This window comes from Aquarana catesbeiana, linkage group LG11, assembly GCF_042186555.1.
Source record: "Aquarana catesbeiana isolate 2022-GZ linkage group LG11, ASM4218655v1, whole genome shotgun sequence".
In the NCBI taxonomy this organism is placed as follows: Eukaryota; Metazoa; Chordata; class Amphibia; order Anura; family Ranidae; genus Aquarana; species Aquarana catesbeiana.
The window spans coordinates 24,742,480-24,755,868 of NC_133334.1; the positions used below are offsets into that span (position 1 = coordinate 24,742,480).

At 43.9% G+C, this 13,389-nt stretch overlaps 1 protein-coding gene across 1 annotated transcript in view; it reads right to left on the reverse strand.

The window, feature by feature from the left end:
- Positions 1-3,445: 3,445 nt before the first annotated feature.
- CTR9 (CTR9 homolog, Paf1/RNA polymerase II complex component) overlaps positions 3,446-13,389 on the reverse strand; it is a 52,248-nt gene continuing 42,304 nt past the window's right edge. The window contains 10 exon segments of the mRNA XM_073603823.1: positions 3,446-6,200; positions 8,885-9,000; positions 9,103-9,175; positions 9,278-9,441; positions 9,951-10,097; positions 11,393-11,528; positions 11,657-11,728; positions 12,916-12,964; positions 12,967-13,045; positions 13,047-13,061. Of these exon segments, the coding sequence (XP_073459924.1) occupies positions 5,780-6,200; positions 8,885-9,000; positions 9,103-9,175; positions 9,278-9,441; positions 9,951-10,097; positions 11,393-11,528; positions 11,657-11,728; positions 12,916-12,964; positions 12,967-13,045; positions 13,047-13,061 (1,272 nt within the window). The 3' untranslated portion in view covers positions 3,446-5,779.

The following is a 13,389-nucleotide window of genomic DNA, read 5'->3' on the forward strand; positions in this document are numbered from 1 at the left end:
CACTTTTAAGAAATGTTGAAAATCATTTATCATTTTGCTTCCACTTCACAATTATGTGCCACTTTTTGTTGGTCTATCACATTAAATCCATTTACGTTTTTGGCTGTAACATGACAAAATTTGGAAAACTTCAAGGGGTGTGAATACTTTTTCAGGGCACTGTATATACAGCCTCTCCTAACCCTTTTCACCTCAGAGGAACCCTTAAAAAAAAAAAATATTCTGATTTTAGGGAAAACTTATATAAATAAAGATTCCTGCCTTTATCCCACCACCTCTCAATGTGAATAACCAAAGCAATTAATACAAATCACAAATGAAAGAAAGCTGCAACCAAATAGTTCGAACACAAGACTTAAAGTGATTGTAATGGTTCATTTTTTGTTTAAATAACAAACATGTCATACTTACCTCCACTGTGCAGCTCGTTTTGCACAGAGTGGCCCCGAACAGCCTCTTCTGGGGTCCCCCCGACGGCTCTCGTGGCTCCTCCCCACATGGGTTAACCCCCTAGTCCAGTTATGGCGAACCTTGGCACCCCAGATGTTTTGGAACTACATTTCCCATGATGCTCCACTACACTGCAGAGTGCATGAGCATCATGGGAAATGTAGTTCCAAAACATCTGGGGTGCCAAGGTTCACCATCACTGTGATAGGGGAAGCGCATCCCCGAGGGGGGTTACCTTGCGGGTGCGCTCCCAAGTCCAGCATTCGGCGTCCATAGCCGCCGAATGTATGACTCAGCCCCGCCCCCACGTCATTGGATTTGATTGACAGCAGCAGGAGCCAATAACTGTGCTGCTATCAATCTATCCACTCAAGAGCCAAGAATCCCGGGCAGAGAGACAGCGCGTCCCCGGCGGGTGATGTTCGAGGGCTCAGGTAAGTAAAACGGGGGGTGGGGGATGCATTAAGGCAAAAAAACACAAAGGTTTACAACCCCTTTAATAAACAGTAATTAAAAATTGGTGTGCCATCTAGTGTCAAACTCTGAAAACTACTCAGATGATTATAAATGATATCAGAATAATAATCTTATGCAGAAAATATCATGATAAACATTAAAGTGTAAATAATTAAAACAAACATTCTGTGAAAAAGAAAAGTGTCTTTCAAATAAAACATGTCCATACACAAGTCCAAAAAGAGCCCTTAATAAAGGGGATTGAATTAGTGAGCACCCAAAGTGATTCAGATAAACACGGTGCTCAGACAAATCCCCTCACCGCATGCAACGTGCCTCTTACCAGAGATAGTGGATCTCAGATAATAGAGATCACATTTGCTTGTTTAAATTCCAAAGAACTCAGCGGCCAGGCTGGGGAAGATATTTGTTTTATCGTTATTCAAGATATTATTCAAGATGGTGACTCTATGGTAGCCAATGCTCAGAGATCCCAATATATGAAGAGAAGAGGAGAGCCTCTTACCAGAGATATTGTTTATGAATATTAAAGTGGATCTATGTCCCTTATTTTTCGGGAGCCTGTCCTACCTAAGCCAAGATCCCCCTTAAAGGGCTGTCTCCCGATGACAGAAAGGGGTTAAAGTGTTACAAAACCCACAACAGTAAAATCAGTCTGTATATGCAGTAAAGCATGCTTGTTATACTCACTGTGAAGCCTAGGGGGTTAATCCTCTGCATTGTGTAAAAAGGCTGTTTGATCCTGTCTTCTCTGATCCTCCCCTTCTTTCACTGTCCCCAATCCATCTGCTGATAGAACAGAGCCTTGGGGGCACTCTGCACATGCTCAGTTTGGTGTGTATTGCTAGAGATTGATTTTTCTTTTTTTCTTGGGAGAGTGCATGTGATCAGCACAGGGCCAATCAGCACTGACCAGACAGAGGGTCAGGGGTCCTGCAGCCTCATAGGACAGTCAGAGGAGAATGAAAACTCCTCCTACAAGCTTTAACCAGACACTGATAAAAGTCACAAGACAGCTGACTAGAAAAGGTATTTAGAAGTTTATATTTATTATTACCCTGTTTCCCCGAAAATAAGACCTAGCGTGATTGTCAGTGATGGCTGCAATATAAGCCCTACCCACCAAATAAGCCCTACCCTGTTTCCCCGAAAATAAGCCCTGCTCTGAAAATAAGACCTACAGGGACTTGAACTAGGGCTTATTTGGGCGGTAGGGCTTATATTGCAGCCATCACCGACAATCACGCTAGGTCTTATTTTCGGGGAAACAGGGTAGTATTATAACTTTGTTTTCAGATTTGGATTTTCCATTCTGGTTATTTTCTGTTGTACACTTGTGAAAAACTCAATAAAGATTTTGCAAAAAAATATAAAAAAAAAAAATTATTATATATTGATTTTTTTTTTTTACTGTAAAGCCTTGGATTGCGAGCATAATTATTCGTTCCAGAAACATGTTTTTAATCCAAAGCACTTGTATATCAAAGCGAATTTCCCCATAAGAAATAATGGAACTGCAAATGATGCGTTCCACAACCATTTATTCATAGGTCCTTCAGTTTATAGTCCACATAAAAAGATTATAGCAATGTGATAGGTTGTGTAACCATAAAATGTCCACCAACAAATGGAAGCCTCTACAAGGGGATTAGAAGCAAAATCCAGCAGGAGCTCCAGAGTATAAAAGAGAAGAGAGGTGCCTCTAAGTGTAGCAATTTGTTGCTAAATGTTGTACCTTCATTAAATGTAACCATATTGCTACACTTAGAGGCGCCTCTCTTTTTTTTATACACAGTTGTGACCTGACGCTACTTGTATATCAAGACATCACTTGTATGTCAAGTCAAAATGTATTCAAAAATTTTGCTTGTCTTGCAAAACGCTCTCAAACCAAGTTACTCTCAAACCAAGGTTTTACTGTAATTGCATTTCCATGTTCTGTGTACTGTGGGAGAGCAGATATAGTGAATGCAGAGTCCTGGGTTTAGTAACACTTTAACAGTGTTATAGAAAATAGGGGGAAGTTCATTAGGCTTTACAATCATAAAAAGAAGTTGATTACGGACATGCAAAACTACAAAAACGTAACACTTTTTTCAATTTTTATTAAAGTTAAAGCAGACTTTTTATACAATCTCATGAAAAAAAAAAAAAGACAAAACAGTCTTCCTTCTGAAACAAAAGATGCAAAAAAAAAAAAAAAAAAAACACCATCTCACACATCTGAGTTAAATTGATAGTAAAAAGTAAATGTCTCGATTATCAAACAAATAAGGAAAGTCACCACCCGGAATCTTCTGGATGGAACAAGAGCTTGGTAAAAATCACAGTCATGGCCGCCGCTCTGACAAGCGGCCGAAGTCACCGATTTCATCCATGCGAATGGAATCATCGGTCAGAAAACAAATACAATACATTAGGGGGTGCAGTCCACATATTTTAAATGTCACTATCCATTTTTCATTTCAATGGGCAGGACAGCTTATATGACGCATCCTACAGATTTTTTATGTTTAAAAAAAAAAAACAAAAAACAAAAACAAAGAACAACTTTGAGAATATCCTAAAAAAAACAAAAACAAAAAAAAAACAAAGACTGAGACCGGCCCATTGGGCTGATATTGGACAGCCCGTTCTGTCAAAGCTACATCAAATCCGCACGTCCGGATTGGTCAGAAGCAAACATACTACAGCATTGTGTGGGCCCTGTAACTGACCTAAGAGGGCAATAGGAGTCGTACAAAGGTTGACCTGGTTTTAAAGGGAACGTGTCATTACAGAAATACATAGGGTGCTGCTGCTGATCGGGGATAATTTTACAGGAAAATCATGATTAAAGATGAATTTCACCTTCTTCCTCTATTTTTTTTTTTCTTTGCTCACCTGATGCCGAGCTGGCCGCACTTCGGATACTCGCCAACATCCAGCGTTGTCCTGCTGAGATCCTCTTCTCGGCAGCCGCCGCCGGGTGCCGCACCACCATGTACATCTGTGACATCATCAGGAGGCTGCACCGAATCTTTGGGGTTCTGCCAGCAAACCGCTGATGTACTGCTAAGCTCACCTCCCTCCTCCGTTGGGGAATGGGGTGGCATGCAGCGCTCCCGCTGCATCCTGGGATATGCACATCACACGTCCCAGGAAGCCCCAGGGCACGGACATCATTCACCTTGACCAGGGGTCTCCAAACTTTCTATACAAAAAAAGGGCCAGTTTTCTTGGCGCTAGGACTGCCCTCTTCCTCCATTGGTGAATGGGGCTGACATGCAGCGCTCCCGTTGCTTCCTGGGATATGCACATCACATATCCCAGGAAGCGCCGGGGCACCGACATCATTCACCTAGACCTGGAGTCTCCAAACTTTCTATACCAAAGGCCCAGTTTTTTTTGGTACTAGGCCCGCCCCCTTCCTCTGTTGCCGGATGGGGCGACATAAAGGACTCCTGTTGCCTCCTGAGATATGCACATCACATGTCCCAGGAAGCACCAAGGCACTGACATCATTCATCTAGACCTGGAGTCTCCAAACTTTCTATACAAAGGCCCAGTTTCCTCGGCACTAGGCCTGCTCCCTTTCTCTGTTGGTGAATGTGGTGACATGAAGTGCTCCTGGTGCCTCCTGGGATATGCACATCAGCCCTCGGGGTACTGACATCATTCACCTAGACCAGGGGTCATCAAACTTTCTATACGAAGGGTCAGTTTTTTGCACTTCAGACTTTAGGGGGGGGGGGGGGGGGTCGGAATGTGGCCAGCGGGAATGGACATTTTCCTAGCATCAGTGGGAGTAAACATTGCCACATATGGTATAACCGGGAGAAATGGGGCTGCATTGTTGGTATCATTGGAAGGAATAGTGCCCCATTGTTGACGTCAGTTGGCAGAATAGTGTCTTGTATCAGTGGGAGGAGTAGTGCACCAAGGGCTGGACAAAGGCAAGCAGCCCTTGGTGCACTACTCAGGGGATGCATCTGGAAAGTGCATCCCCTGAACCCCATATACCTCACCCTACCTGTGCACCCCCACAACTACCTTGCTCCTCTGCAGCTGGGGAACATTCAGCACTTCCATGTATGAAGGAGCGGATGATTTGCTCCCCTAAGAGGTGCTGGGGCCTAGCATCCAATGGCCAGATCTGAGCACTGTCACATGACTAGGTGAGCGATGTCACCACTCTCCCAAACACAGCTGATCCACACGCAGTCATTAGGGATCAAGGAGCTGTTAGGGGGCACACAAGGAGAGTATGGGGGGGCCTTCTTGCAACGTGTTGCATTCATTGCATTCGCTGAATGGCGCCTCCTGTGTTGACAACGCAGCATGCCAGCTGCCCGACACAGGGCCCAGCAGCTAGTGAAGATCACTGGAGTAAAGGTGTCTAGGGATTTCCAGCTTCCAATGGGGGGGGGGTGTTGGGATTGGCCATGTATGGTATATACATAGTTACTCCAAGCTGGACCAATGTAACTATGTATAAACTATCCATACTCGGAGTTATTCTTTAAAGCTCCAGGATTCCCCCTAAATAAAATATAAACTAATAGGCGGCGCTTAACTGAAATTAATGAAAATACAAGGCCGGAGACGAGCAACTGGTATATTCATTAGGAGATCAGCAACGTCACCCTCTGTATTCCGGACAGGTTTCTTTTATCACGCCCCTTACAACCGGCCATCTGCAGGAGAAACTACTAAGGAAAAGAAAGCGGTCTCTTTCTGCTGCACTAACACTTTTTTTTTTCCCAGCAACAAATATATACAAATTAATTTTTTTTTTTACTCTTTCCCTTTTTTTTTTCTTTTTTCGTTTTGGGTTTATTTACATTAAATACACCGTCGTGACGCTTCCCGCCTAATCGCTGTCATCAGATCCACGGTCTGACTTCTCATTGGTGGACCCCTCCTGCTCTGACTCATTTGCAGAGCCCCTAGGTGAACCCCCGGGCGAACCACTAGGCGAACCCCTGGCCGAACCCTCATTGCCAGATTCCCTGTCCGACTGGGGGCTACGTGATGCTGCCCGCGACCCGTTGTCTGAGCCCCCAGAAGCGCTTCTTCTGGACTGGACGGAGCCGTTGTCTGATCCGGAGTCCGACCTTCGCCTCTTCCTCCGCCAGTTGTCGTCGGAGTCCTCGCCGGACTGCTGAGACCTCTGCGGGCTGCCAGCGTCGCTTCCAGATTTGTTCCCGTTATCGGAGTCACTGTCAGACATAATGCGCTTTTTCGCTGGTTTGGGGCCATCATCTGAGTCACTGTTGCTGTTTCTGGCATTTCTGCATAAAAGGGAAAAATTGACAAATTAGGTAAAATGAATAAAAAAGGTCTTGATTTGGAAAGGAGACAATAATAATAATCAAACTGCATAAATGAAAACATAGGAGGGCATCCTGGCACTGGATCCACAGGGATAAATATATGTCCATATGAACACCATGGAGAAGGGGCAGAACCTCTACAACCTGCTATTGCTGTCTGTCCCCACTGGGGTGCTTCTCACTTCTTGGCCAGGACAGGAAAAGGAAGAACTTTAAAATGATCCCCAATAAAAACAGACAGCAATAGCAGCTCAAATTGCAGACCCTTCCCCACCCTATATAAAGCTGGAGTTCAACTTTAAAGTCCACATCTGACTATTCTAACTTTTAGAACTGAAAGCCTTAAAGTGGGAACTGTGACCCCCCCCCCCCCCCCCCATTACCCTGAAAATACTCTGTTACTGTTTGTGTCTGGACAGCCTTTCCATTATTGGCCCCTTTCCTACTCATCACCATACAACTCCATTATTGGTTGCTTCCCTACTCATCACCCTACGACTCCATTATTGGTTTCTTCCCTACTCATCACCCTACGACTCCATTATTGGTTGCTTCCCTACTCATCACCCTACGACTCCATTATTGGTTTCTTCCCTACTCATCACCCTACGACTCCATTATTGGTTTCTTCCCTACTCATCACCCTACGACTCCATTATTGGTTGCTTCCCTACTCATCACCCTACGACTCCATTATTGGTTGCTTCCCTACTCATCACCCTACGACTCCATTATTGGTTGCTTCCCTACTCATCACCCTACGACTCCATTATTGGTTGCTTCCCTACTCATCACCCTACGACTCCATTATTGGTTTCTTCCCTACTCATCACCCTACGACTCCATTATTGGTTGCTTCCCTACTCATCACCCTACGACTCCATTATTGGTTGCTTCCCTACTCATCACCCTACGACTCCATTATTGGTTGCTTCCCTACTCATCACCCTACAACTCCATTATTGGTTTCTTCCCTACTCATCACCCTACGACTCCATTATTGGTTGCTTCTCTACTCATCACCCTACGACTCCATTATTGGTTGCTTCCCTACTCATCACCCTGCTATCCACAACTAAATTATTGGCTGTTTCCCTACTAATCACCCCACTACCCAACGACATCTCCATTATTGGCTGCTTCCCTACTAATCACCCTTCGACTCCATTATTGGCTGCTTCCCTACTCATTACCCCGCTATCCATTGAGAGCTCCCGCATTGTCTGTTGCCCTACTTTTTTTTTTTTTTTTTTCATTGGGGGAGGGGAGAGGAAATGCCTCCTCCTTTTTTTTTTTTTTGTATTCCAGAATACTTTATTGAACTATATTCTAAAGAATTACAGCAGAAATAAAAAGGTCAAGTACATTGAGTGTAATAACAATTCAGAATTTGTAACAAGATTGTTGGTTGAGGGAAAAAAAAAAATATATAAAATTGGGTAAATAATGACTCACAAGTTTGAGCATCCAAGTACTCACAAAAAAAAAAAAAATAAGAAAATAAAAATGGAAAAAAATAAAAATGGAAAAAAATAAAAAAGGGAGGGAGGGCAGGGGGATAGGAAGTCAAGAGAAGGGGGAGGGACTGCTCCCTCCTGTGCAGAACGATTCAGTTTACTGAAGATGTTTAGTCCGGATTTAAGTAGAGTAGATCCCATATTGGGACACTAACTCCTTGCAACTTTTATTGAAATTAGGGTAGCCGCTGCTGCCCCACTATGCAATGAGAGCTCCCTCATTGGCTGCTGCCCCACTCATTATCCCACTATGCAACGAGAGCTCCCTCATTGGCTACTGCCCCACTCATTACCCCACTATGCAATGAGAGCTCCCTCATTGGCTGCTGCCCCACTCATTACCCCACTATGCAATGAGAGCTCCCTCATTGGCTGCTGCCCCACTCATTACCCCACTATGCAATGAGAGCTCCCTCATTGGCTGCTGCCCCACTCATTACCCCACTATGCAACGAGAGCTCCCTCATTGGCTGCTGCTCCACTCATTACCCCACTATGCAATGAGAGCTCCCTCATTGGCTGCTGTCCTACTCTCTACCCCAGTATGCAATGAGAGCTCTCTCATTGGCTGCTGCCCTACTCTTTACCCCACTATGCAATGAGGACTCCCTCATTGGCTGCTGTCCTACTCATTACCCCACTATGCAATGAGAGCTACCTCATTGGCTGCTGCCCTACTCTTTACCCCACTATGCAATGAGAGCTACCTCATTGGCTGCTGCCCTACTCTTTACCCCACTATGCAATGAGAGCTACCTCATTGGCTGCTGCCCTACTCATTATGGCACTATGCAATGAGAGCTCCCTCATTGGCTGCTGTCCTACTCTTTACCCCTCTATGCAATGAGGACTCCCTTATTGGCTGCTGTCCTACTCATTACCCCACTATGCAATGAGAGCTCATTATTGGCTGCTGCCCCACTGGTCACTCAACTCTCCAATAAGAGCTCCATTATTGGCTGCTTGGGTGCCTACATTAAACAGGGGGATGTCGGGAGGGAAGACAGTAGGGGACAGGTATCAATTCTGTTGCACAGCAAGGAAAAAACAGCTAAACAGGAGAAGCGAGACAAACTATAAGTGATGAAGCATACAGGGCAACGTCAACCATTAATCTCTTCTCACCCTTCATCGGCGATCTTCAGTTTGTCTTCGTCTGAAGAGTCATCGCTGGAGGAGATCATGGCCTTCGATTTGATTTTGCCTCTCATGGAAGCCGGAGTTCGCTCAACTTTAACCGGCTGAAAAAGAAGAAAATTATACATTTACCATTCATTTTCTAGGTTAGCAAAAAAAAAAAATAAAAAATAAAAAATTACCCCAGAAGACAGAAAAGAAAATACCTTCTTTGGAGGTTTCTTTTTAGGTCGTGGACGATCATCATCATCATCTGAGCCTTCACCTGTCTTTGGAGGCCTGAAAGAGAATAAAGTCATAAAATCAAGTTTCCAAAGAACCTACTGGAAGTGTACACATGGGAACACGTAGACAATTTAGCATGGGATGCGAGACACGTACCTCTTTCTTCTCTTTTTCTTCTTCTTTTCTCCCTCTTGGCCTTCACCGCCCTCCTGATCCCCTCCGCTGTCACTGCCACCCTTCTTCCTCTTCTTCTTTTTGGGTAGATCCTCATCCGAGTCATCATTAACAAACTCATCAAAGTCCCCATTTTTTCTGGATCTCTGCAAATCACATATAAAAAGACGCCAGATTACCTCCAGGACAAAAAGGAGGAACATGTAGAACTGCCATTGCTTTGATCTTCCAAGATATACATCATAAACTACTCAGCTCTGGTCCTTTCTAATGGTCCTATCATAGTGGTTTCTGATCATGTGTTCGCTACGTTAGCTAAATAGTGTTGATTCAAAAAATATATATACCTTCAAGCCTGTAGGTGGCACTGCAGCCTGCCTCTCTAATATTGTAATTGTCAGATACAATTTCATTATTTAAAAAATATTTTATATTAATATTTTAGCATTTATACATTTTTTCCATATTTTCATCCATTTTTATAATAAAAACATAGGAAAGGAATAAAATAAAAACAGCGTACCAAATAAAAACAAAAATGCAAAAATTTAGGCAGGTAAATTAGTCATAGTTAAGAAAACTCAATGCTGCTATAGTAGGTCTTCAATGACCTCTGGCCACCAAATGGATTAAATAATAGACTGTTTGAACATACCCGTCCTCCTCCACCTCCGCGTTTCCTTTCTTTTTGGGTCTCCATTTCTCCGGTGAACTGAAGGAGGTTTTTGGTCTTCTCCACGTACTGAGCTCTCTGCTCCAAGAGCTTTTTATGCTCGACCTCCTCCTTAAGACGTTTCTCTTCCTGGAAAAGTAAAAAAAGTCACACGTGATTGATCCCCTGCAGCAGGCATCACTAAATGGCGGTTCGCAGTCCGAATCCGCACTGAGCCACTGTCCTGTCCTACAAACTATGGTATATATCTAAAAATCGATCACTCCTTATGTACTGATGGACTATCTCATTTCTTGAAACCCAGAAATGTCAGGACAGTACAAACACCCCCCAAATGACCCCTTTTTGGAAAGTAGACAGTTCGAGGTATTTAGTAAGAGGCATGGCAAGTTTTTTTGAAGTTTGTCACAATTTTTTGAAAAATTAAGAAATAAAAATTTCACTTTTTTTTTTTTTTAAACATACCATCACCAGCGCAGTACAACGTCGACATATAACTGGTGTGGCGGTGACAGGAAGTAAAAAAAATAAATAAATAAAAAAAAATTTTCTTTTTATAATGTGACCATAGTAACACTACTATTCTGGGGATGAAATCATGATTTATTTCTTTGCACATCACTGTTATAAACAACCATTTTTACTGAATGAAAGCGATTCATTCAGCGTTTACTATTGTGATTAGCCCTGTCTGTACCATGTGATCACTGTGACCAATCACAGAGTATGCCATGAACAGAAGCCATCCATTGTGTACAATTGTCATGTAATCTGCTGTGATTGTTCACAGCGATCACATGGTAGCAGCAGCGGGCCGGTACATCGATGTGCCCACCTGACACGGCGCAGGGCGCGTGGTAAGCGCTTTCTGGCGAGGACGTCATATGACGTCCACCCGGATCTAGAACGGGCCCGCCAGGGACTGGTTAACTCAATCTGACGGCTGTGTTTCGGCTGCTTGTCTACGATCCAACATGTCTTCGACTGTATCATAGACTCTTATAGGACTGTCTCCAGACTTGGGACACAGCCTCATAGAAGTCTATGGTGTTGTAATGCACAAGCACGGCCAGGACAGGGAAGACTTGCACCTCTGGATGCAAACAGAAAGCAAAACCACAGCCATCGGATGCAGGTAAGTCTGCATCTTCAGAGGGAGAAGGTGGGTCAAGTCAAGGGAAAGGTGCATAAAGGAGAAGTGTACTTTGATTTAAAGTGCACTTGTCCTGTAAAGGGCAGATTAGTACTCTGCTAGTGCCTTCATGACCCGATAATTGTAAGGGGATTCTTGAAGGGGTTCCAATAATTCATGCTGGTTAGATTTCAGCTGACATAGAAAATGTGTCTGCAAAAGCCCCCCCACCGGTTAAGTCAAAATATCCAGACACCCATATTGCATCCTATCAGTACAAAACGGCACCCACCTGTGCTTTCATCAGTTTCTGTTTCAGGAGCTCCCTCTCCTGTTCTTGTTTGGCTCGGAGCTCCTTCTCCTCCTCATCCTGTTTACGGGCACGAGCCACGTGATACTGCGCCTGGCTCAAGAGATCGGAACACTGCCTGCAATGCGGGACAAAAAGGTCATACTTCGTGATACACAATATGGTCTAATGCCACTTCTTCTCACATCAGGATCAGCCAGTGTTCTAAGACGTTGGACGAAACACGGAGGGGGGGTGTTTACATACCTGGCCTCTGAGGCAGCAAGGGCCAAATCAAACCGCATCTTATCACCGACTTTGCTCAGATAATTGAAATATCTAGAAAATAAAAATATAAAAACTAAAAATCGCACACATACACCCAAGAACAAAATTGCAGCTCATCAGTCCTTGGATGTGGCAGCTGCATTTGTTTTCTTTTTATCAGGCTTCCCCCTTTATTTTCAGCTGTTGATCCTACAAGTCATGCACATCCTGTCCTAGCATGACAACACTCACTCATTATACTATATCTATGGAGAAGCAGTGTTGTCACCTTAGAAAAAGGAAGTGTTAGGACTAAAGAACGTCTCCTGCACTCCATAACATAGACAGGTGGTGCCCTGCAGTCCACAAGGGAGAACAGTGGCTGAGCTGTTAACAGTGTTTCAGATAAAATTGTAGTGCAGAGTACAGCAAATAAATCGGACCTTCAGTGAATTTTTTTCATCTTTCCATCTGTTAAATCTTCTGCTCTTGTTGTTTTATCTTTGGATAGCAAAACATTTTCTTTTCTACCAGTAAATACCTTATACAGCCCACTTCCTGAGAGGCTGAGGCCGGGTGCCAGTCCAGGCATGTGGGCAGATCCTGACTCCACTGTCACGATCTTGCCCAAGCCTGGACCGGCTCTGTGATGTCAGCAGACTTCAGCCCGCTGTCTTCTAAAAACAGGCGATCCACAAGAGAAGTGCAGACAAAGCTTCTCCCTATAAAGTGTTTGTTACCCCAACACTTCGTATTCCTGATATGTGGCTGCTGTACCATGTACTTGTATGAAAAAGTCTCCTGTTCTCTTTGTATTGCTTCCTTTGTGTGAAATCCCTGGGTGTTCTGCCAGTCTCTCTGCTTTCCTATTAAAAACTGACCACACTAAGCAGGAGAACACACCATGGTCAGCTCTCTAGCTATGCTGAGAGCTCAGATTGCTCTCCTCCAATGATCAGACTTGTCCTGCCACGCCCCCGATGCACAGCTATTCACTGGGAAGCTCAGTGTGCTGTTGCTTCTTCTCCCCCCCAAGCTCTTTGCAGCCGAGAACAGAGGGAATGTGATCACATATGAAAAACGGATTAAAAAAGTATTTATAATTTTTTTTTTAAACCTGGAGCAGAAACATGTCAAATCTATTGAGCTAGGTAGCAATGAGTCCCCATCATCATGTTTCAAAGAAGCCCCATGACAATGAAGGCCAATTATAGGGAACTGCTTATGGGTTCTAGCTTTAATCGAGACCCCTGTCTTACCTGTGCGCCAGCTCAAGCTCCTTTACAGCATTCAATACTTCCTTCAAGTACTCTTTTCATCCTTGAGTATGGACGTTGCAAGTCTCTGGAGCACCAGGGCCACATTGAACATGAGGACGGTGTCCGTTGGGCGCCACATGCCGAGCCTGCAGGTTTAAACAGATGTGATGTAAGAACAACAAGCTGTACACAGGAAATCCTGGGAACTCTCATGATTTACCAAGTGTCGACATATTTGTCTAGGAGGTCATGCTGCTACTTATAGTCCCTCCAGCAATGTAAATAAGTAACCCAATAACCAATGCAGACTGCCCATTTTATAAAGGGCATGAGATCATCAGCATTAAAGTAAAGATGCCCTAAATGTGGGTGAGGCAGATTGAGCACAAAATGAAAAATTAGATAGTAGATGAAAACAAAAAAATTTTTAAAAATGTATTAAAAAAATGAAGTAGGGGGTCATGTTCAGTAAAT